The sequence below is a fragment of the Rhinolophus sinicus genome, linkage group LG04 (genome assembly GCF_036562045.2).
Source record: "Rhinolophus sinicus isolate RSC01 linkage group LG04, ASM3656204v1, whole genome shotgun sequence".
In the NCBI taxonomy this organism is placed as follows: domain Eukaryota; kingdom Metazoa; phylum Chordata; class Mammalia; order Chiroptera; family Rhinolophidae; genus Rhinolophus; species Rhinolophus sinicus.
The window spans coordinates 96,505,246-96,530,074 of NC_133754.1; the positions used below are offsets into that span (position 1 = coordinate 96,505,246).

Consider the following 24,829-nt stretch of genomic DNA (forward strand, 5'->3'; position numbering starts at 1 on the left):
AACATACAAACACAATATACAATCCAAAATATATGTACAGCATTCAGGTATGAAAATAATTCACTCACACAATAGCTTGAGATCTGTTGGATATGGTTGTTCCCATGTAGGTTTCTAAAGATGGAAAAAAATGACTTTGGTTATCAAGACAACTATGGCCATATTAGATACTGGAATATCTCAGCATTGGTATGTGAGCATGCAAATAGAAGACTTTAGGCAATGTCTGTTTTTAAAAAGGTTTCTGTGCATTGAAGCAGTTGTGAAAAGATTTACTTTCCAAAATTAAGCCCATTTTAGGCTTAGGACCTGGCTCTAAATCACTAAAAATATTGACTGATAACAGCAACTGTTTCAAATGTAGCTATTTTGAGTCATGGAGTTTTTTGTTTGTTTGTTTGTTTGTTTGTTTGTTTGTTTTTTAAGGATTTACAGAAAGAATATAAAAGTTCTTCTGAATTTAATGCCCATTAGCTTCCAGTCTTCCCTTCCCAAATACTTGATTTACAGTTTTGGCTACTTCTCATATTTGCCTTTTTAATTTCAAGATTTGTCCATTTTGCCTTCAAAACAGATCATTTTTCAGAGTTGTAAAAATTATTCAAGATACACAGAAATAAAAAACTTAAAATTTGTCAAGGTTACGCACTTCTGCTCATTGGAATCAGTTTAGCTAAAGGAAACTGGTGTTCTTGTTGCATAGGAATAGGTGATAAGTATGTAAGCGGAATTTACTCATTGTACTTGGATTTGGGGTAGATTCCAATCCATCTTTGCCCTGGCACATGTCAATTACTACATAAAACATCAAATGCAATGCCAAATCCAGAGCCTCAGAGGAAAAAGTTCAGTTCCCAAGAGATAGCGTAACACTGTAAAACTTTATCTAGAGTGTATCAGCATTAAATTAGTACTGTCAAACGATACATTGAGGATTTGCAGTAACACCTGGAAGTTCCTTCTAATGTACATGTACATAAAATCATGAAAGCTTTTTGTATTACTTTATGGCCTATGGACTTAATGAACAAAATGAAAAATCTGTCTCTGTTCCACTTCCTATCGTTTATCTCTAGATAAGATGGAATCTATTCTTATTTTCAAGGTAGAGTTTTAAGTGTTCATCCTTCTTTAGTCACATTTAAAGAAAATCATATCTTAACTAATTACAGATGTTGTCTCTTCATCTTGTACATGAAACTCCAGCAAATTTAACATTGGCATTTATCATCTAGTCAAAACCTTCACGTGCTCTTCAAACCAGTCAAGTTTGGGATCCTCAAATTTTTCTGTGTCAATAAAATAAGGTGTGGAATTAGCAGATTCCACAAAGACCTGTTCTTTCCTTGCCACACTGGACATCTAGATGCCATCTGGATTGGGTTTAGAAGACGGGGAAGTATAGATGTGTCTTGGCCTTGACAGTAGAGATGTAGGAGGGAGAGCAAGGCCACGAAGAGACTGGCTGTTGACTGCAGAGCACCACCACTTGCCTTGGCAGTGGCATTTCATGGATTTGGGGCAGCCAACGTATTCTGGGAGGAGTTTCTTGAAAGTGTTACAACAGTTGTTTGATTTGAATAAATCTGCACAGGCCAGAGCAGCGCCAGAAGCAGCAGCCCCAATACAGCCCTGGCCACCATCACTCTGTCCAGGTCTGCTCCGTTGCTGCTCAGCACTTCTCGCTGGATGAAGAGGAGTGTGTGGAGAACCACTGGCTCAGGGCAGATGCAGGCAAGAACTCTTCCTGATTTTTTTGAGTCTTTTTTTTTTTTTATCATGAAAGGGTGTTGGATTTTGACAAGGGCTTTTTTTCAGCATAATTAAGATGATCATGTTTTTTTCCCCTTTCATTTTATCATTGTCTATGATGCTGATTGATTTTTGTGTGATTAATCATCATTGTCTTCCTGGGATAAATCCCACTTGATCACGGCGTATAAACCTTTAATATGCTGTTAATTAGATTTACTGCTACTTTGTTGAGGATTTTTTTGCATCTATATTTATAAGGGATCTTGATCTATAGTTTTCGTCTCATGTAGTACCTTTATCTGGCTTTAGAACCAGGGGAATGTTGGCCTCGTACAATGACTTAGGAAGCGTTCTCTCCTTTTCCTTTTGTTTTTTGGAAGAGTTTGAGGATTGTTGTTAATGTTTCTTTAAATATTTGGTAGAACTCACCAGTGAAGCCACCTGGTCCTCTGCTTTTCTTTGTCGGGAAGTTTTCTATTACTGATTCCATCTCCGTGTTATGGTCCATTTTGATTTTCTGTTTCTTCCGAGTCAGTTTTGTTGGTTCATGTATTTCTAAGAATTTGTCCATCTCATCTAGTTTATCCAATTTGTTGGTGCACAGTTTTCATAGTATTTTTATAATCCTTTTTATTTCTGTAAAATCTCTTTTCTTAGTCAATCTGAAATTTTGTCAATTTTGTTGATCTTTTCAAAGAACCAGTTTTGGGTTTTGTTGATTCCCTCAATTGCTTTTCTATTCTCTATTTATTTATCTCTGCTCTAATCCTTATTTTTTCCTTCCATCTTCTAGCTTTTGGCTTAGTTTGCTCTTCATTTTCTAATGTCATAAAGTGGGAGGTTAGGTTATTGAGTTTAGATCTTTTTTAATGTAGACATTTAGTGCTATAAATTTCTTTGTAAGCAGTGCTTTTGCTGTTTTCCATAAGTTTGGGTATATGTTTTTATTTTCATTCATCTCAAAGTATTTTCTAATTTTCTTTGTGATTTCTTCTTAGACCCATTGGTTATTCAAAAATATGTATTTAATTTCTGCATATTTGTCAATTTTCCAGTTTTTCTTCTGTTAATGATTTCTAGTTTAATTCCACTGTGATTAGAAAAGATTCTTGGTCTGAGTTCAGTCTGTTTAAATTTATTAAGACTTTGTTTTGTGACCTAACATATGGTCCATCCTGGAGAATATCCCACATGTACTTGAGAAGGATGTGTCCTCTGCTGTCATTGAGTACTTCCCATTGTTCTTAGAATAGAATCCAAACTCCTCACTGCCGTTCATAAATCCCTACATGAGCTGACCCTGACCAGCTCCTCTGGCATCATCTCCCTCCACTCTTTTCCTAGTTCTTGCTCAGGAAATATGTTTATTTCCTCATCTAATAATTAACTTAATGCTTTAATGTAATAACACAAAGCATATGACTGATTTATTGCTGAACTTAACACTTTAGTATAATAATAATGTATCTTTCATTAGCACGTGGAACAATTCCTGTGTATCTTGGTGAAAAGTTTAAAAACATATGGGAAAAGCTTGTACATGAGTGTTCATGGCGGCATTATTCATAGTAACCAAAAGGTGGAGACAACCCAAATATCCATCATTTGATGAATGGATAAACAAAATGAGGTACAGGTTTCCCCCGCTATCCGAAAGTAGAGGATTCCTGTGAAACCCTTTGCAAGCCGAAATGGCATAAAGCTAAGAAACAATTACCTTAGGACACATCTTGCTAACAGATGCACAAAATAAACTGAGATAAAGCGCAGTTGCTCACAGACACAGCTCAAAAAGTTATGGCAGTTTGACGCTGCGATGCTGAGTGCGGTTCCCAGGGAAGGAGCCTGGCGGGGCCACTCTCACTGCTCAGGGGGCTGCTGCCTCTGTAAAGCCTCCCTACAAAAAAAGTGCTGAACGCTATTTTCACTTCTTGTCTTTTTGCATAAAAGCAAAAATCTTCATCGGATTTCTTTTGGTTAGAAAAACAGGTCTTTAGTTAAAGCAAAGTAGCTTAAGACAAACTTTTGAAAAGCGGGGGATACCTGTATATATCCATGATCTGGAAGGTTACTCAGCCATAAAGAGGAATGAAGTGCTGATACACCCCACCACATGATGAGCCTTGAAAACATTGTGCTAAGTGAAAGAAGCTGGACGTAAAAGACCACATAATATTGTATTATTTCATTTGTATGAACTGCCCAGAATAGGCAAATCCATAGAGACAGAAAGCAGATTAGTGCTTGTCAGGAGTGGAGGTTAAGGGATCGGGGGGACGGGGGGCTGCTCAATGGGTATGGTGTTTCCTTTGGGGGTGATGAAAATGTTCTGGAATCAATGGTGATGGTGTACAACATTGTGAATGTACTCAGTGTCACTAACTGTAAATGTTATGTTACGTACTTTACCACAAAAATCAGTCCACTTGATGTATTTATTTATTTATTAACTGTGCAAACAGAAAAAGCTCATTTTTGAATAATATACCTATCAGTTATTGAAAAACAGACCATATAGTTCTAAGAGCAAAGTCTGAAATGAAAAAATTGAAGTCAATGACGAAGGCTTACTCTTCTACATTTATCCATTGTCAGTGTTCTTGGTATAAAGTGGATTTAAAAAAATCAGACTATTTTGTTTATTGGCAGACTCTTTTGTGGTACATCTGGAATTCATATGTTGAGTGTTACCATAGACATTTTTATTTAACCAGTTTAGATTAACAAGATAAAGCTTGCACTCCAGAACTATATCCTTGCCTCAGTAAGATTGCAAAGAGTTCTTTGTTAATATTTTTTTTTAATTAAGGAACATAGCTAGAGATAGATTCATCAGGTTTTAATTTTGTTAAACCTTTGTTTGACATGGGTTTTTTTTGGTGGTGGTGGTGGTGGTGGTGGTAAAAGAGCACAAAAAGCAATGGATTGAATTGTAGTTTTCACGAAACAAATGTAAAAGTCAAAGATAAAATCTTACTGAAAGTTATTAGAAAATGTCTAAATTGTATGTTTGTTTCCGAAACTAATTGATAATTGAATTGCATGTGCCAAAATATGGTCATCAACACATAAAAATGCTCACATTTCCAATTTTGTTGGCATTTCCAATGTGATATGTGATATAGCAAGAACCTGATGTATTGTGTTCATGTGCTGAACTCTCTGATAAAAACACAAGGCATTACTGAAATCTTAAAAATGGAAGTCCAGGCAGAAAGCATAATTAATTCATTAACAACTTGTTTTACCCTATTCTATTTATTTGATAATCATCTAATTATACTATATAGACCTTAAAATAACATTTAAAAAATAAATTTAAAAAGTTATATGTGATTTTTTTCTTGCAACAAAATGCAATAGCCTCTTTAATCTTATGGGTAAGACAGGTTGAATTTGTGAAGCTATATTCGTGTTTTAAATTAGGTCTGGTTCTATTGTGTATGTTAACTAATTAACTAGAGTTTACTGGCTTGTACAAAATTTGAATCAGTAATTCTTCCTACTACAGTATATTTTATAGTATAATGTATTTTTTGCTCTAAATGGTTGGAAAGAGCATAGCATAGTTTACGGGGGGAAAAGCATACGTTTTAGAGTCAGATAAACCAGGCTCAAGTCTAGATACAACCACCTGATGGTTTTTTGAAATGAAAAAAATATTGATAGATATGTATAACTTCTTCATCTGTGAAACACTTACCATGAGGATTATTGGGACATTTTGAAAATAAGTAAGGGGCTGGCTCACTGTAGGTGTTTGGTGTGTGGTAGCTGTGATGGTGTTGATGGGTTTGGGTAACTTTTCACAAAACCTCATTATGGGTTCCTGTGGGCAATAGTCCTATAGATCCCCACATCATTTTCTCCATATATCTAAATAGTTTTAGAGGGAGGGAGTGCATTAAAATGTAAGATTAATACGCTTAATTTGATAAAAAGAGGAATGCTTCATTACTCCCTTTATCCAAATTGCCTAATAATCAGTTTCTGAAATGAACACCTAAGCAGCACTCTTTGGAAAATGTTACTGACCTCCAAAAGGTCCTCCCCTTTTCTGGCTTCTTTGGTAATTCATTATAAACCTGCCATCACTATATGTGCATTGTTAACTAAGATTACATTTGGCATATAATGACTAAAATAAGATCCCTTTGTGAATGAATCCATGGAATGTAATTAAAAATGACTAGAGAAGGTAAATTTTGTGTTGAATATTCATTCTGAGGTTATATACAATCATCTTCAAGGTTTGTGTATTGATCAATATGAGTAACCCTTGCCTTTTCACCCAGAGTCAAACCAACATTATATAAAGTAAGTGCATGCAAATGAACCTGTTATTTGCCCCTGGCTATTTCCAGCTGCAAAGCCAGAGGTGGAAGGGTAGAAGATAAACATGTTGTTGGCATAATCTCATCTTATTGATTAGATAATTCCCCATTAAATAAATTTTTGAATACTTAGGATTTCCCACTTTCTTTCATAAACACTGATTCATTTAATCACTTATCAGATATTTATCAGCCACCAACTATGTGCCAACTACCTTGCAGTTATTATAAGTACAGTGGTGAACAAAACTGGCAAAAATCCTTGGACTTGCAAAATCTGTATTTCAGTGAGGGATTTAATTGGTTAGGGCAAAGGTTAGGCTGCTATAACAAGGAAACCCCAAAATATTGTAGCCTCAGTAAGATAGAGGTCTCCCTCTCCATTCTGTGACAGTCCAGCCAGTCCAGCCTGGTGGAGCAGCTCTGCTGCAGGATGCCATTCAGAGGCCCAGCGTCCTGCCCCCTGTTGCTTTGCCAGTCTTTGGATATCTTCTTCATCCATAGAATCAAGACTAGGCTGCTGCTACATCCAGCTTCCAGCCCACAGTGGAGGAGAAGTCTGGGGCAAGCAATTTGTCCCTAAATTGGAGATGATACATGCTACACACACTACTTCTGTTCATCCCCCGTACCCGACTGACTCTAATTAGGACATATCACACATAGCTGCAAAGGAGTCTGGAAAATGCAGCCTTTTGCTGGTCCCCGCTTAAATACAAGCCAGGTGTGTATGTTTGGGGAAGCAGGATGGATTCTATTATTCCCACCACAGGAGAGAATGACAAGCCAACAAGTTTAATATATAAAATGTCATATGACAATAAGTGCTAGGAAGGAAAAGAAAGCAGGGAAGGGAGTAGAAAGCACTGGAGAGAGATGCCATTTTAGAATTTGGTGGGGAAGCCTCACTGAGTAGGTAACATTTGAGGAAGGACCTACAACAGCTGATGGAGCATTCCAGGCAGCAGCCCAGAGAAATATGTTGCAGACAGAGGTAATGACAGGTAGCAAAGATTTGTGGGAGGAGCAGGGAGGTTGGGGGAGAAGGAAGAGAGTGGATCATGATTGTAACAGAGACTCATTTTTTGGATATGTTGCATTTAAGACGCATCTCCATCCAAGTGGAAATGTTCAGTAGGGTATTGGATATACGGATATGAATCTAGTGTTTTCGGAAAACAGCTCCGACTATAAATATAAATTTCTGAGTAGTGAAATACAGCATCCTACTTCATCTTATTCTTCAACGTAAAGGCCACCTTCATTTCTGTAGGAAGAAACCAGCCAGGTCATAGAGAAATCATGGGACTTCTCAATAGTAGACTTGTCATCGGCCGTAAGAGAAATATTCAGTGACTTCCTCATGGTGTCTGCATAATGTGCCACTGTTTTATCTTCCCTACAAGGAAACTGAGATCCCGAGGGGCAAAAAATCTTGCTCACGGCCAGGGTGGAAATTGGTGAGAACCAGATTTTGGAGACCAGTTCCCGTCCTCCTTTGTTAGGAGTATACTCTGGGAAGAAGGATCTTTGGTTTAGCAGGTTTTTAAACACAGCCTGCTAGGAAGTTGGAGTGGTTAAACATGTAGGGAGATCAATAGAAAGCAGAGCTGTGGTTCCACCAAGGAGGCAAGTCTGGAAACCCAGGCAGAGCACGCTGACAAGCCTGACACTTCCAGCGGCCATCTTTGCACAGCCTTTCCGTCTCGCTCTTTAATCCAGCCCTTTTCAGATTCAGTCACCTCCATAAAGTTTCCTCTCCTCCCCACCTCAGTGGCACTCAGTCATTGCCCGGCGTGCCTACTCATGGCGGCTCATTATGTGTCACTGAGAGCCACACGGAAGCAGAGGGTCACTGACATTTTCTCTCGGAGCTGATGCACTGGTGCAGAACAGGTCCCATGCGCCCTTGAGCGTATCAGAAATGAGCATGGCTTTCACAGGAACAGATATGAGCCACATTTTGCTTCTCATCACCTCGCAGAATGCTTTACTCGCTTAGAAGCTCCATGCCTCCATGGAACAGTGTGGTACACTGGATCAGAAGGCCTGATTTCAGGTCTCACGCTGTTTCCACTTTGCTGTGTAACCTTAAGCAAGTCATTCAAAGTCTTGGTTTTCTCATCTATCAAATGAGGGTCGGCAATGAACTGTCAGCACTTTGTCTCGTTGGCAGGAGGGTGACATCCCTGAAGATGTGTTAGCTACATTCAGGTGCATGAAAGCACACAGCAGTCTGCAGAAGCAAGTGTTCACATTTCAGGCAACTGTGTGGCTTGTAAGTGAGTTCCTCTTCTAAGACTTTGCCATGACTAATCAGAGTCTAGTGACACGGACCTCTTCAACATGTGTTATTTCTCCAGCTACATTCCAAAGCTCTTTAGAAGGGTGAGGTGAGGAGAGCATCTGCTATTTGCATTTGTGTAGCTCGGTCACACTCCAAAGAGGGTACAAGTGGACTTGATAAAAACACTTGCCAAAATTTGCTGGCGACTTCCATTTTCTTTTCTTCTTCTATTAAGATTCTCATTCAACTTATTGAATGCCTTGTAGGACGTATTATGTATAATAGCTACTCAGTACCTAATCATTCAATTGTGCTGAACTCCTAAGGAAATGTATAACATAAAATTGAACTCCTAATGAAATGTATAATAATATGTCATGTATGTAATGTAATGTAAAATGTAAGCTAAGAAATCAGTTCTTACTCGGAAATAAATTGCCAAAGGGTAGTGCTAAGATTATAGTGGAATTTAATAACGTAATTGGTTCGGGTAAGAGATGCCTTTGTAGTCCAGAAAATTTAAAACTTTCCAAAGAATGCGGGTATTTCTATTCCCAGTTCTTTGGAGGTACTGTCAGCATCCTAATAAGGTATGGGTGAAATTCCTTGCAGGCATTCAGTATGCTTCGTGAACTATGGACAGGAAATTTAGTCAAGGCAAGCGGGTGGAAAGAATATTTAATCTCAACACCATGGCAGCAGCCACAGGTCAGCAAAACAATACTTTTTGTTTGTAGCAGATAAATCATTTTCTGAGGAATTCTCAGTAGCATCTCAATTAACCAGAAATAGAGTAGAAGCCACTTCATATAACTAGTACCACCCTGCTCCCCTGCCCCCTTTTTAATTTACTGCTCAAATCAAAAAGAAAATTCACACAAAAAGAAATTCATGTGAATGAGTTTCTGGGATTGTTCTAAAATCAATTCATAGTCAGCCCAGTCTCTCATAGCTTCCATATTTATGTCTGTATTGCTGTATGTGACAAATGAACCTAAGAATGATGAACCCATTTCCTATAAAAAAGATTGTTTGTTGTAAGTGTTATCATAAACTTGAACATATAAACAGGAATCAAGACCGTGGTTTCCAGAGTCTGACTTCCCATGGGGACCCTCTGAAGGGGGTGTTTGAGTTAACAAGATGCCTTTTCTTATATAGGTGTCAAACTGCTATATTTTTCTTGTTCATCTTCAGATGCTACTATCTGGGAAATGTACAGAGAAGGGGCTTATTTCCTTTAAAATTGATGTTATTTATGGCAACTTGATATTACTGCAATTACAGTATTAGTTCCCTACCTTCGTAAAACATGTATTAGCAAGACCTTTATGATTGACTTGGGGAAAATAAATCCTGAATCACAACCATCAGATTAAAAATACAATTCCCCTTTAGGGGCATTTTAGTTTATTTATAACATAGAAACAGTTACTTTTATATGAAGGCAAATAAGTTGATTAATACATTTTAGAAAGTCTTTAAACATGAACTTAAAGAAAGGACTCTAATCATTCACCTGAAATCCCTATTCTTCGGGTTTTTCTGAATATCCAATACTATGTGAACTGATGAGCTTAACTTACTAGTTACAATATGATTAGACACTGTGATATCTTCAACTCACATCATGTATTACGTCTCATTTTGATGACAGCTATTGCTAAAGCCCTGGGTTGAGTAGTGCTGGGTTGTTTGATGGAAAGTTTAAGCTAAGGGACCTGATTTCACTCTGAAGGAAACCGCCTTTCCCATGAGCATAAAAGAGATGGCAGTTTTCCACAACTTCACCATTTGGTTCAAATAGATAATACTTATATTTCCCAAGTCACTTGCCCTTCAGTGTAGCTGTCATGCGGGAGACCCTGCTCGCTGCGCCATTTGTCATGCGGGGCGGCCTGCGGGGTCTCTGCTCCCGCTCCCCACATAAGAACGCAGGATGTGGCTAGGCCCAAAAGGAACACCCACGGAGCCATAGGTAGGGGAGTCATACCAGTATAGTCTCACTGGAGGCTGGATTCACACGACATGCGACCTGCTGTCCACTTTTCTGTCAACCAACCTACTCCCCTCAACTCCCCTCGACTCTCCTCGACTCTCCTCAACTTCCCAACGTAGCTGCGGCAGTTATATCCGTGGCTAATGGCTCAATGGTTACAGCTGATGGCCAACCAGCCACAGCTGATGGCCATCTACTACTCGAGCCAGCACCCCTCCACGTGAGACCAAGAGCCTGGAAACTGCTCTCTGGGGCTCTGGCCCCACAGTAGCCTACTGTTTACTTGCGTAGGATATAAATTTCTATTCAGTTATTTGTCAGTGTTCGTACAGTTGTGCCTGTGTTCATATGTCCTCCTGTGAATTTGTCCACTGATAGAAGTTGTTCTGGGTTCAGATTTAATCTATCATGTCAGGGATATAATTTAACTTGCTGTATGATGAACATTTAATATGTGTTACTTGATTATTTCAGCATGTCTGTATAGCTATAAGTGATAAAATATATTTTATGAATATCAAACATGTTTACAAACAAATATTCTTTAAAATGTTTATCGGATTATGATTCCTATTCACCCAAGTCCAAGGCATATAGCTTATATAAATCCTGAATAAATAATTGCCTTTCCAGGTGGCAATAAAAAGAAAGTTTTATCAGTGTGGCCCCAGAATCATTGAGCCTAGAAATACTGAGACTCAATGTTCCAAGATGATCATTCCTCATATATTTATCATTCACTCATAGTAACCCAAAAGTTTCTCTCTGGTTCTAGCCTCAGGTGTCTGTCATACAGTGGAAACCAATCTTATGGGGAAGGAGGAGAAAGTTACCAGCTAATGAACTGGCTTACGTTTAGGTGTCACGGCACACAATTACAGATACCAGCCTTCAGTATCCAGAGTTGGGATGTTCTTGATGACAGCCATTAGCCGCCTATGGCTAAAGAGCACTTGAAATGTGGTTAGTCCAAAGTAAGATGTGCTGTCAATGTGAAATCACACCCGACTTTGACATTTTTGTACAAAATAGAGAATGCAAAAGATGTCAATGATAATTTTTATATTGAATATGTGTTGAAATGATAATATTTGAAGATATGCTGGATAAAGAAAAATAGATTAATTTCATCTGTTTCTTTTTCCTTTTATAACGTGGATTCTAGACAGCTTAAAATGACTCGGTAGGCCCACACTTCTATCAGGCAGCGGGAGGCCTGGAGGAACCCTCAGCAGAGGGGCGCTGCCGCTGGGTGGCGCTATGGAGCTGAGACGCCTGCCGGGAGCAGAATGAGGCTCCGCCTCAGCCCAGGGGGAGTTAACCCAGGAAGAGAAGGCCTAGCGGCCCCTCTATTTAGGTTTCTATCTCTCACATTCCTTTGAGGTTAGTTAAATATGACATAATGTGACTCCACTGAATATAGATTTCAGGACTGAGTTTGTCCATCCCGGAACCCCAAAGATAAATAAAGTGTTACCTCTGATCATCATCGCCGAATAGCTAATCATTCTACAGCATTGCGGACAGGGCCTGTCCGAAGTGCTTTTATGTTCGCTCATTTCATCCTCTCAACAGTCCCATGAGAGAGGTACTGTTATTACCTCCATTTGGACAGATGTGGGGTTGAGACTCAGAGAGATTATGTAATTGGCTCAAGGTCACACTTCCAGAGGTTGACCCAGGCAGTGGGATCCCAGGATCTGTGCCCTTACCCCCAATTCAACCCCACACTCTGAAACAGAATCTTTTTCTTAACACCTTCTTAACACATTACTATGCCTGCCTCTCCACAGTATAACAACAGTATTAGTCTTTTCTCCAAAACTTAGATGTTGTTTGGTAATTTAACAGCTAAGGCATTAAAAAAATGTCTACTGTCTCAGAAGTCAGAGGTGTAGTGTAAGGTCATAAATGATCCAACTCCTTGTTTTTCCTTAAAGTTGACCCCAAAACATGCCTTAGCTCAATCTGCTTAAAAATGTAGGTAGTCTAATTCCAAGTATATAACTAACATTAAGTACCTACTATGTGCCAAACACTGTGCCAAGTACTGGGGACACAGCTAAAGATGACCAGCTCGCCAATGGGTCTGGTATAGGGGACCTAAAAAGCACAGTCCTGCAACAACACATGTTAAGGGTTGTGTCTAGTGTTGTGGGAATGGAGGAGAGGCACATCCACACATTTTGGGGTTCAGGGTGGAGGTATAATATTCAAGAAATCTTCTAAGAGGAAGGAGTGCTTGGGCCATATACCATACCTCCCGCTGGTTTCCTGGGGGTTGATTTCTGTTGCACGACGGCCACTGCTAAAGATGACCATCAAGCTCAGTGGAAGCGTCCGAGCCTTCTAGGTGGTTGAGAGCATGCTGATGCCATTCCTTTGGTTTTCAGGTACCAGCAAGGTCAACCTCGTGAAGATCCCATCCACGGCCTCCAGCCCGCGAGACACGGCCCTGGCTGCCGTCATCTGCAGCGCCTTGGCCACCGTCCTGCTGGCCCTGCTCATTCTCTGCGTCATTTATTGTAAGAGGCAGTTTATGGAGAAAAAACCCAGCTGTAAGTTTTGAGCTCTTTCTGTGTCTTAACATTTTGGTGAAGTGCGTTTATCATCTTTGTCATTTGTGTGTTCCACAAGAGACTTGAGTGAGACAAGAATCAAGGAGATGTTAAAGGGATAGAGAGCACGTTAAATAGACCTCACAGTCCTCTAGTCCCAAAGGGACACTGAAGGAGCTAACTGAGGTGGCACCACTTTATAAGGACATTGAAAAAGCAAGGATGTCCCCATGCCACTAGGCAAAAATAAAAGTCGTTCTAAGTTCTGACAACATAACTACTCTACATTTTGAGCTTTCTTGACAAATTATTTCATATTTGTGCCTCCGTGTAAGAATCAGTATTTTAAAATGTGAAAGATAGCCTTCTTTATCTTTGAAAATACAAAAGCTAGCATGATACCGGTCTGCGTTGCGATGTGAATGAATCCTTTATAGAGGAAATTTTCTTCACTGACAGAATTTTTGCCTTCTCGTTTAGGGTCTCTGAGAGCACAGGACATTCAGTACAATGGTTCTGAACTGTCGTGTTTTGACAGACCTCAGCTCAGCGACTCTGCTCCCAGGGCGTGTTGTCAGTGCCACCGGGACTCAGCCCAGACCTGTGGTAAGATAAGCCCGTTATGAGTCCATGAGAGAAAGCAGAGGCATGATATTGAAGCTGCCAAGAACTGTTCCTCTTTGTCCCACAGCTAGGTTGCTCTGCCTCATTTTCTACTTAAAGCTCATCTTGTTAAATAGTTATTCTCCACCATTCCCTGATGTTTTGGGTGTATTGAGTCTCTTAAGTATTGAAAAAATAATAATAATCACCTCATTAAAATCCTAGAATTTTCCACTAACTTTTTGAGCAAGTTTGCCTTTGTTGTTTTGAATCGATTGATTTAAAATTATGTCAGCCATTTGTAGAGTAGGGTTTCGTGTCCTTTCTTGTCTGGTGGATTCACACTGAACGTTTATGTGTCCATTTTAATGTCTTTTTGAATTTCTTACGGAAGAGGGAGGAGGACACTCTCTGACAGGGTTTTCCACAAACCATAATTGCCCCCTAGATTATTGACAGAAATGAAAGTTTAGGGAAGTAATTCAAGTGGGAATTGGTTTCTAATGTGGGCAAAAACGGGCAAAGGTCATACCAACTTGCTTTTCCACTTATTTATATTCAACAGCACAAGGTTTCTATACTTACACTCCCTCATCCTGTCCGCACTCTAATGACCTCACCTCCTCTGCAAAATAAAACTCGATGTGGCCCACAGCACTTCCTAGAAGCCTGACCTGGCCCCGTCTTCTCCCCACTTCACAGCTCTCTTAGCACCTTTGCAGCAATACCAAGAGTGCCATTTTGTCTCTTAGAACCATTCTTTAAGTTAAATGTATCCCAATGAGGCTGACTTATCCCCTTGAAATTGCTCAGTCTTTCTTTCCAAGCAATTGCAGGATTCGGCTTTTCATTCTAATATTTCATATGTGGAATAAGGAGTTTCATTCAACACAATTAACTTTTCTACTGATCATTACTATAGTCTATTTGAGGAATAGGTTTAAGAGTGAGCTATAGGACTTGTGGTGTGTGTGGATTTATTTTTGCGTCTGCCTACGTGGATAATAGACTCTTAGAGGGCTACTGACAGTACCTTGGGGATCCTCAAAGTACCCCAAGCCTTCTGTTTCCTAGATACTATACTATGACATCACCACTAGAATCAGAGTGAGGAGGGTTAATTCCTTGAGAGATGAGCTCAAATATTAAATGTAATAAAATACAGCTTTGTGCAAACTCTGCCTCACCTTAACTTCTATTTGAAAAGAACGATTAAATATATGGTGGCCTTGTTGTATATCCTCTTAACAAAACGCTGACTTTAATCCCCCCATGCTAATGCCCAGGTTCAGTATAGCTTTTCATTTACATTGCTTCCTCCTTAATAACAGAGCTTTTCTTTTAACTTTTTATTTTGACATTATTTCAGAGTTACAAAAATGTTAAAAGACTGAGACAAAGAATTCCCACATATCCTTTACCCAGATTCCCCAAATATTAACATTTATCTCATTTCACATTTACTTTATCATCTTTATCTAAGTATATGTATATATGCCAGGGTGCCAAAAAAATGTATACGCATGACTTGTATTCATCTTTTGTTATCAGTATATATTGAGTGTTACAATTTTAATACAGTTTTTTCCTTTCTTAAAATGTGTATACATTTTTTGGCACCCTCTGTATATATGTACACACACACACACACACACACATACACACATGCTTTGTATATTTTGTATATATACATACACACACATATTTTTCTTTTCACTTGCCATTTAAGAATTATTTGCAGATATGATGTCCCTTTACCCCTTAATACTTGGGTGTTTGTTCCCTAAGAACAAGAATATTCTGTTACATAACAGCATGATCATTAAAATCAGGAAATTAGCATTAAGTCAATGCTATTATATAATCTACATAGCATATTCAGATTTTTTTTTAATTGTCCCAATAATATCCTCGGTAGCAAAAGAAAATCCTACATAACACTGTGTGTTTCATTGTTAAATCTCTTTACTCTCATTTAATCTGGAACAATTCCTTAATCTTCCTTTGCATTTCATGACAATATTTTTGACAAGCACAGGCCAGTAATTTTGTAGCATGACCCTCAGTTTGGGTTTTTCTGATGTTTTCTTATGACGCGGTTCAGAAATACCACAGAGGTGATGTATCCTTCTCAGTGCCCCACATCAGGAGGCAAGGTTTCTCTGCTCTATAATTATTGTTGTTCTCTTTGTAATTAATAAAAACCTTGCGGGAGAGTCTTTGAGACTATGTAAATATCCTGCAGCTCTCAAACTTTCACCTAGTAGTTTAGCATCCTCTGATGAGTCTTCCCTGAGTCAGTCATTACTAGGATTGTTAACAAATGCTGGTTTTCTAACTCCATCATTCTCTCCACATTTATTAGTTTGGCTTCCTACAGTAAGAAAGAACTTCCCTTTCTTCCCCACTTATTTATTTCCTTTCATTACTGTGGACGCGTGGACTCCATTCATTGGGTTACGATCCTTTGCTGTCATTATTTATTTTGACCCTCAGATTTTCCTAGACTTGGCCAGTGGAAGTCCCTTCAAGCTGGTTCATGTGCCATTTGGATATGTTTCATTATACTTTTAACACTTTCTTACTTCATGGTAGAAAAAAGAAGTTCTCAGGCTCATCTTGTTATTTCCCTTTGCTTGAGCCCTAGAACCAGCAATTTCTGCAAGGAGTGGTAGTGCCTTTGCTTTTGACTAATTTTGAAAAATTTTACAGTGAACATGATGTGTTTGTTGGGTTAATTGGTAGTGAATCCAGGCGACTTCCCCATGGTCATGGTAGCGTTTATTCAGATAGTACAAGATGGCGGCCTGCTTTGAGAGAGATTCAGATGAAAGTGGATTGGATATCCATCCTATTTAACACCGGTTTGCAATTGCATCTCAATGTTTAACATTCACTTTTTAAAAGGGAAATATTAGTTTTATAATATTATTTTCCTGCTTATAAAAGTAAAGAGATAATCCTCATGGAAGTTTGAATACACACACAAACGTATACATGTATATGTAAATAGATAATTTCTTCAAGTCTTTTTCTCTCTGTTCATGTGCATGTCTCTGTATTTGTCTGTACGCTTTAGCATGTTTATGATTTTATAAAAGCAGTATTATATGTGTCTGTGTTTATATAGACAGAGAAGTTTAAAAGGCTGTTGACTAAATATTGACAGTATTTATTTCCAGTTTATAGGGTTGGGGAAGATTTATTTTTAAATTTATCTAATACCTCTCTTTATTTTTCAATTTTTTTCTTCAATACATTTATATTATCTTAGTACCAAAAATATATACTGCTTCAGTGAACTTAATGGTTTATAAAGCTAGGTACATATCTAGTTATTCCTTAAGTTACATTCCTAGCAGTAAAACAAAAAAATTGTGTGTGTGTGTGTGTGTGTGTGTGTGTGTGTTGAGATAAAGGGTTTGAAAATTTTTGTGTTCTTGTTCTATATTGCTAGACCACACAACAAAAATGTACTATTGCTACTGTCATCAGCAGTGCATGAGAGCGTCATGTCACATGCCCTCCTACAGGCTGCACTATTACATTTCACCATTTATTTTAATTTATAAGATATAGATATACCATACAATTTACCATTTTAACTATTTATAAGTGTACAGTTCCATGGATTAAGTACATTCAGATTGTTGCACACCCAATGTCACCATCCATCTCCAGAATTTTTTCATCTTCCCAAACTGAAACTCTGTCCCCATTAAACACTAACTCTCCACTTCCCCCTCTCCCAGCCCCTGGCACCCACCCTTCTACTTTCTGTCTCTATGAATTTGACCACTTTAGGTACTTCATATAAGTGGTTCATCATTTTTTAAGAGAAAAAAATTAAACCTCATACCTACTTTCCCCCAAATCACCCAAAGGAGGATAGCTGAATTTTCAAGAATGATGTTGAACTGATATTAAAGAGAATGTTCCCAGAAAAAAGCATTGTGCCTCACCCGTCTGCTGGCTTTCCTAGGGCCTGTTCACTTGATCCCATCCTTGTGCTGTGACGACGCCTGCAGCATCGACCGGGTGACTCTGGGTTGCAGGGTGCATTCCAAGGCCACATTTCAGGAGAGGTAACTAAATTATAATTAATTGTAATAATATTCCCTTGTGCCAATATGCATTCTACTCACCAATTTTCATGTGCAACAGTTGAAAATGTTTCATGGGGGGATCACTTTTAATATGAATGGCATTCTGGACATTGGAAGGGCATGTGTTCGGCAAGAATTAGGTAAGTCTCTCAGGGTTATTAATATTCAGTGCAACATTTTTTATACTTAATTTTATTTTTGTCTTATATTCATGACTTGTGACACTTCTGTCATCTGCAATTTTAAACATGTCATATCTATACTTTTAGAATTTTAGAACAGCCATCAAATTTAGTTAATACCCAGGAAATGGCATATCTTAGACATTGGATTAAGTATAACTATACTGATTAGAAGTAGGTCTATAAATTCAGTTTTAAAGTAAATGGAGTAAACTTACAACAGGATGCACTAGAATTCTGACTTAATACATTGCTATTTCATCTAGAAAATTTAAAAGTATAGCTGGAATGTGGCTTTGTAGCATGTTTTTTCTCCCCATAGAGCACTAAAAGGTCTTTTGAACATGTGTTCAGAAACTCAGGTCTGGTGGGGGAGACGACACCGACTTTCTTCAGGTCCCTTTCGCGGTCCATCTGTGGCGAGTTTTCGGATGCCTGGCCTCTGATGCAAAATCCCATTTGTGGTGACGACATCTCTTTTTGTGACTCTTATGCTGAACTCACGGGAGGAGATATTCATTCTCTCAATCCAGCAAATGAAAGCTCATCATCCTTGGATTCAAACAGTAGTCAGGATTTGGTTGGTGGCGCTGTTCCAATTCAAGCTCCTTCTGAAAACTTCACAGAAACTACTGATTTATCTAGACATAACAACTCAGTGACAGAACCGGTGCTAACTCAGGATACACTAACTACTAGAAGCCAGCTAGATCAAACAAGTGGCGATATCATTCACCTAACTGCTCAAGCGTCCCTCCAGGTAAGGCAGTGATTGATTTCAGTGTGGACCTAACATTATGACCACGGGAATACAGCTTTCTTCCCACCATGAAATGCGGGGGAACCCGATGAGAAGGTTTTCCATCTTTCATAACTTCTTGTATGTTATAGGAGAATAGATTTTAAATTAATTTCAAGAGTGTTTTCCTTTATTTAACTAACAGCTGATGTATAAGGCCATAAAGGGCAGCTGCATTTTTCTTTGTAAATCCAACTACAGTTGACCTTTGAACAATACAGGGGCGGTTAGGGGTGCTGACCCCATGCACAGTCGAAAATCTGAGTTAACTTTTGACACTCCAAAAACTTAACAACTAGTATAGCTTACTATTGACTGGAAGCCTTACCAATAACATAAATGGCTGATTAACGTATTTTGTGTTATATGGATTATATACTATAGTTGTACAATAAAGTAAGCTAGAGAAAAGAAAACATTAAGAAAACCCTAAGGAAGAGAAAATGCATTTATAGTACTATGCATAATTATTTTTAAAAATCCGCGTGTAAGGGGACCCTGTTGTTAGAGAGTCCACTGTCCTTAGCACAGCACTCCCTGGCTCCGTTCCTTATTGAGAGAGATGAGTTAGTTATGGGAGTATCTTGTACACAATTCCTCACCTTCATTTTTTCCTGTAATATTCTTATGCCCAGTACTTAAATGCACTTCATTCAGTGTCAAGTTCATGAGAATTTAGATCTCCTAAAGCTACTCCTTTCCCTCCTCTCTCTTTCACTGTTGTTTTCTAGATTACTCTGCTCTGACCAATTGATTAGTTTGGTTGGAAATCGATTGTCGGTTATGATCTGGGACTAAATGCAGCATAAGAACCTTCTAGATAGAAGTGTTTAAAAGCAGGTTTGGGGGGCGATGGTGATGGCAGGCAGATGGGGCTTTCTGGTTGCAAGACTGGAGGTGGAGAGGTCACTTGGGGACACCTGGGCACTGTCCCTGCTTTTTCCTGCAGGTGAGGACGTGACCTTTGCTGGTTTTGACTTAATGTTTATAAATATTTCCTTAATGTTTATAAATATTTCCTTAATGTAAACACATATATTGTTGGTAGACATTCTTCTGGAAGAATGATGCCAGCCTTGAGTATAAAAGGGCAGAGTCACAGCATCAGTGAGGCTCCCAGGCCCCACCAGACCAGCGCTACCCCCCAGCTTGTCCCTCCTGCCCCAGTCTGGGACTCTGTGTCCCAATGCAGCACTTGGACACACGCTGCACGTGATCCTGGGTGTATCCTTGTCTACTTTTGTCAGAAACTGTCTCAAGTCCAAGTGTAGATGGAGACGTGTTCCTGTTAAGATCAGTACGTAGATTGTATATTGATTTAAACCTGCAGTACTTTCTTTTAACTACAAAAAAAAAAAAAAATTCTCTAAGGAATTTATTGGGAATTCTGTACAAAAACATTTGTTGACTTTGGAATGAAAAATGTTTTTTCTCAAAATAAAGGTAAATGAAGAAGAGATGCGTAAAGGGAGGAAAAACAAATAAATTAGGCACTTTAAAAAACATAAAATATATACCCCTGTAGCTGGGAACGATTGTTTACTGACCTTGTGCTTTTGAGTCATCTCATAATTTTTGTAACTTTCATGATAATAGTAAGAAAAGACTAAACAGTTAGCCTAGTTGAGTGTAGGTTTCAAGAATGGCTTTTGGCCCACAAACCTTCGGGGCTGTTCTACCCAGCAGCCCAGGTAACCAGCCCTGACAACAGGTGAGAGACACAGTAAACAGAACAGAGAGGACCCCTTTCTGTTAACGACTAATCCCAACATCCCAATCAAGTGCCTTGTCACATACTCCAAAATAAAAGTCTTAGGACTCTTCAAATTTCATCTGAATTACATTTTTATTACAAGATGCTGAAGTTTCTTTTTTTATCAAGTCAACTGGTTTTGATGACAAACTTACTTGTGTTACCTTCACAAATATCTATTACATCTTCCTGTCCATCATTGTTAGGGGAAAGTCTGAGTAACTAGAATGATTGTGCTACCAGCTGACTGACTACAGTTTTTCAGAGTATTTTCGGTACATAGAATTTCCGCTCACCTTAATTTTGTAGCTTGGCCCCAATTTTCTGATGTAAGTTCTAAGACTAAGGAGTGAAACATTTTGAGACCAAGTCATATCAAAACCAACTCATGCTCTATGTTTTCTGTTTACGTTGTTGGTGAGGTGGAGGTAAGGTTGATAAACACTGTTATCAGGTGACACAAATGTAAAATTTCAGAACCAATTTTAGAAAGATTGATGAGTAATGACATTAATCCCTTTTCAAAGACAGTTGTCAAGATGATTATGATCTATATAAAGATACTTGTAACTCCACTTATTATGAAAAGAAAGTTATAATTACATATAAAAGAATGAGAAAATGATAAACTCACGTTGCGCAACGTAATTTATTAATGTAAGGGGTTTTTTTTAAATACTTTAAAATTTTATGTAAGTTGCATGTAGGTTAAGATAAAAGTTTCCTTAATTCTAGTACAAACATTTAATACCAGCAATGTTTCAAGCAAAAAGTCATACAAAATTATAATTATCTTCATTAGTTGACTCAGCTCCATGGGGGTAATTCTTGTCCTGCCTGAACTTGGGTTAGTAGTTTGATAAATAAACCAGCTTCTTCATTACTTCTGGAAATTCTTACTAAGTCCAACATATGTCAAACTTTTCAAGTGATGCTATCATGGAGCGTTCATGTTCGTGGCCATTTAACAGTATTTCTGGAGGAAGACATTTTAGATTTTCTTTTGTCCTGACTTGTAGTCTGATTCCCTGTCAGTCAGGATCAAGACGTAAATTTTAAAGGTTCACATGTCAGGTCCTGGGTGAGGGGTCTGGGATGATCTGTTGAGTTGTGGCATTATAACTTGGAGATATACTTTCCTTCTGCAAAACAAACTCATAAATTCTCTTCAAGACCCTGAAATTATCTCCTCCTACTTGGCAAAGAGCAGTGAAAGGCTTTTATTAGCTTTCCAAAATGTGTTATCTTATAATTGTTAGATAATGTTGATAAATCTAAATAAGATGCTCTGAATTCAGGAAAGGAATTGTTAAAATGTAAATCATTTCAGTTTTTGCCCCAAAATTAAAAACAGCAAATAATATTTTGATCCCATTCTAAGAGATAATCTTTTCCAGATTCTGAAAAGCACTTTCTTTTCAGTTGCATTTACTGAACGTGTGAAAATTCATGAATGAACCTTAATCTTCAAAAGAAAATAGGAGACAGCCACAACTGCACGTCTTTGGGAAATTGACCCTCTTTTTTATTTCAGGGGTCAGCCAAATATTGACTAGTTCTGTTTGTTTGAATCCATTAGATTCCAAAAAGCAATCAGACTTCTCCTGACAGCCGAATTCTCTAAGATAGAGAATATACTTCCTTCTCATAAAAAATTGGATTTCAGCAGCTTACTATTATGAACCAAAGCAAAGAAAGGCCTTCTAGTTCCTTGAGGTTACGTTTGGTCAGCTTGGCTCCCTGACGTGGAATCATTCGTAATTCAGGAAAGCACTGTATTTCCATTTGGGAGATGTGGCAGATATAGCCATAACAGCATTTTTTATTATTTTTTATGTGGTTATTTTATTTTAAGTACTATCTGCAAATACTGAGTGACTAAGAGTTGTTATGAAATCTTTTTTTTTATTCTCAGAGCACATGGGTACCTGGATATTTGAACACCAGTCTCGCCCGTGTGTGATTACATTCATGTGTACTCCTAGTAAAAGTTATGTATAGTCATTTTTTACAATTACAGTTTCGCAGCTTTAAGTTGTAAGGCATGGTTTTTACAGTTTTCCTTCTCTTGCTGTTGTAGGAAGCTTAAAGGACTCGACTCTCTCTGGAACAGAAATGCGCGTATGGAACCCAAGGGGCACGCACTCCTCCACTTAGGCTTAGGGACTCAGTACAGTCTGGACCTTGCACGGCTTCTGGGGGCAAAAAAAATAAATCTGAACCAAACCGATGGCATTTTAAGCCTTTCAACAACCAGTTGTTTCTGAGCCAGACCAGCTGTAAGCTGAAACCTCAAGGAATAACAAGAAAAGACTGCAGGCTCTCCTGATGCTTTGCATCTTTCCTAAACAAGAAGCTTCTATGCTCCAAGCGTGACTTCAAAGACTGATGTGTGGAGCGTGCAGCCTGCGAGGTTACGGGCCCATAACAAGAACCAGAGATGCAGTCATGCTTTTTTCATGGTGAATGTGGTTTTACAAGACGAAAGACCCAGAGGATACATTTTTCATCTGCATTTTCTTCCCCAAAATCATTTCACACAGCCGACTATCCTACTGAAAGTCAATGTCAGATTAGCTCCGTAGTTTTTATGTAGCGTGGGTTCAACACTGAGTGTTCCTGTTTGATGCAGGTCACTTTTGCATCGTCTGAACTAATTCGCTTAGGAGGTTAGAATCGCCTTCATGCTGCCTGCCTAAATCTTGGGTTTGTTAGATGAAGTCAACTGGTGTAAGTAGGAATCAGAAGAGAACAAGTCCTTTCCAGAATGGACACCCCCATCCTCGGCCACCTCTCACAGGCTCCTGCTGGAGCTACTAAGAAGAAGGGGACTGAGTTAGGGCAAGAGGTGGGGGAAGGGCCCCTCACCCTGGGTCAGAAACCACTTAATGCACATATGCTAGAGACTTGCATATAAAGATGAGCATACTTCTGTGAAAATCAGCTGACATGGGAGCATTTGCTACTACTCTGTGCCTGTGACTGAGCTTAGAAGATCCAGAATTTCTCTTTTATAGGAAAGTGGTATTTATAAAAATAATGAGCTTTCTTTCTCTTTCTCCCAACCCCTTCCCCCCCTTTCTGGCAACAACCAATCTGTTCTCTGTATCTGTGAGCTTGGTTTGGGGTTTTTGTTTGTGATTTTGCATCATATCTTGTAGTAAGGCTTTAGAAATTACAACATTATCAGGTTCCCTTACTACTGAAATATATCAGCAAGTGAGTCGTCCTATGAGACCACACTCCATATCAGAACCAGAAGAAAAAGCACAATTTGTAAGCAGCATTTAGGTGAACGGTCTGCCGCTGCCGCAGGATCATTTGGCCAGGATATGGTAGTGTCCCTTCCCGTCTTATAAGCTCGGTTAGGACAACAGTCTCCCATCGTAGCCAGATGGTGCTGGATTTAAGAGTGTGCTGCTTCTATAATACTCAGGCTCTCGCTCCATCTTTTCTCACCTTGGCATTTAGGACTAGAATTCTAGTGCTGTCTAGAGCTGACAGAAATGAACCCAGTTCAGTCGTGAACCAGGGGACAGCTCATTTACCCATCATCATTATGCTCTGGAGAGGAATTGATTGCGCAAGATTTATGTTTTGCCTATTTGAACCTACATGATCAGATCTGGCCTTTGTCTTAACTGATTGCTATCAGCTCTGCTGTCCCACGTGCACTTAAAAAAGAAATAGACCTTAGAAATAGAACATCAGTGTGTTAGAGTCACTGAAATATTTTATTTCGGAATTGCCCCACCCAAATCAGTGTCTTTTAACTAACGTTTAAACTGAACATTAAAAACCTGTCTTTCCTAGGACATTTTTTTCTTCTCACTTATTACCCCGTGCTTTTCTCTCTTTGCAAGACATTAGCGAATCCTTGTGGCTGGAACAATGTGTATCCATAGTTTCAGGTTCTGATAATGTATATATTAGCTTATCTGGTTTTGCTAGTTCTCGTGACCTCAGTTCCTTTAACTGAAATGGGAAATTAGAATGTCTCATGGTAACCCACAATCTTTTGTGTCTACTGAGTGCCCAGGCATAATTGAGTGACTTTTTCTTTTCCTTTTTTAGCATAAACCATTGGTTCTTAAACTTTGGTACTCACCAACTCTTATGAGAATTGCCCTTAGGAAATTCAGGTAAAATATTTGGGATTTGACCACAAGATGTCTATGAAAATGTAAGTAGAGTTTCTTGAGTCTTTGTGGAGGTTGATAGGGTGTCCTGCAGAGGAGTGGACCAAAGAAAGGAAGAACGTTCCATGGAGCAGCACTGCTCACTGTAAGGGTTTCTGTTTTCCTTCCTAGCTTCTTACCCTCCTTTCTTAATCCCTGTATCCCTTCTTTCCTTCCTTCCCCCCAGTAAAGCTTTAAAAGCTATTATTAGAGTTTGAGAGAGAACTTTCACCTTCCTGGAAATAAACTGGGTTATTTTAAAGTGACACCATGTT

At 38.8% G+C, this 24,829-nt stretch overlaps 1 protein-coding gene across 5 annotated transcripts in view; it reads left to right on the forward strand.

The window, feature by feature from the left end:
• The window catches only part of TNFRSF19 (TNF receptor superfamily member 19), an 85,167-nt gene extending 60,696 nt beyond the window's left edge, over window positions 1-24,471 (forward strand). For 3 of the 5 annotated variants that reach the window (XM_074330038.1, XM_074330037.1, XM_074330040.1), the window contains exons 6-11: window positions 12,769-12,933; window positions 13,414-13,539; window positions 17,519-17,621; window positions 18,179-18,584; window positions 22,292-22,366; window positions 22,457-24,471. In XM_074330038.1, coding sequence (XP_074186139.1) covers window positions 12,769-12,933; window positions 13,414-13,539; window positions 17,519-17,621; window positions 18,179-18,584; window positions 22,292-22,339 — 848 coding nt within the window. In that variant the 3' untranslated portion in view covers window positions 22,340-22,366; window positions 22,457-24,471. The remainder of the gene's footprint in view (window positions 1-12,768; window positions 12,934-13,413; window positions 13,540-17,518; window positions 17,622-18,178; window positions 18,585-22,291; window positions 22,367-22,456) is intronic. The other 2 variants (XM_019736609.2, XM_019736608.2) reach the window with 1 other exon arrangement.
• The last annotated feature ends 358 nt before the right edge of the window (window positions 24,472-24,829 follow it).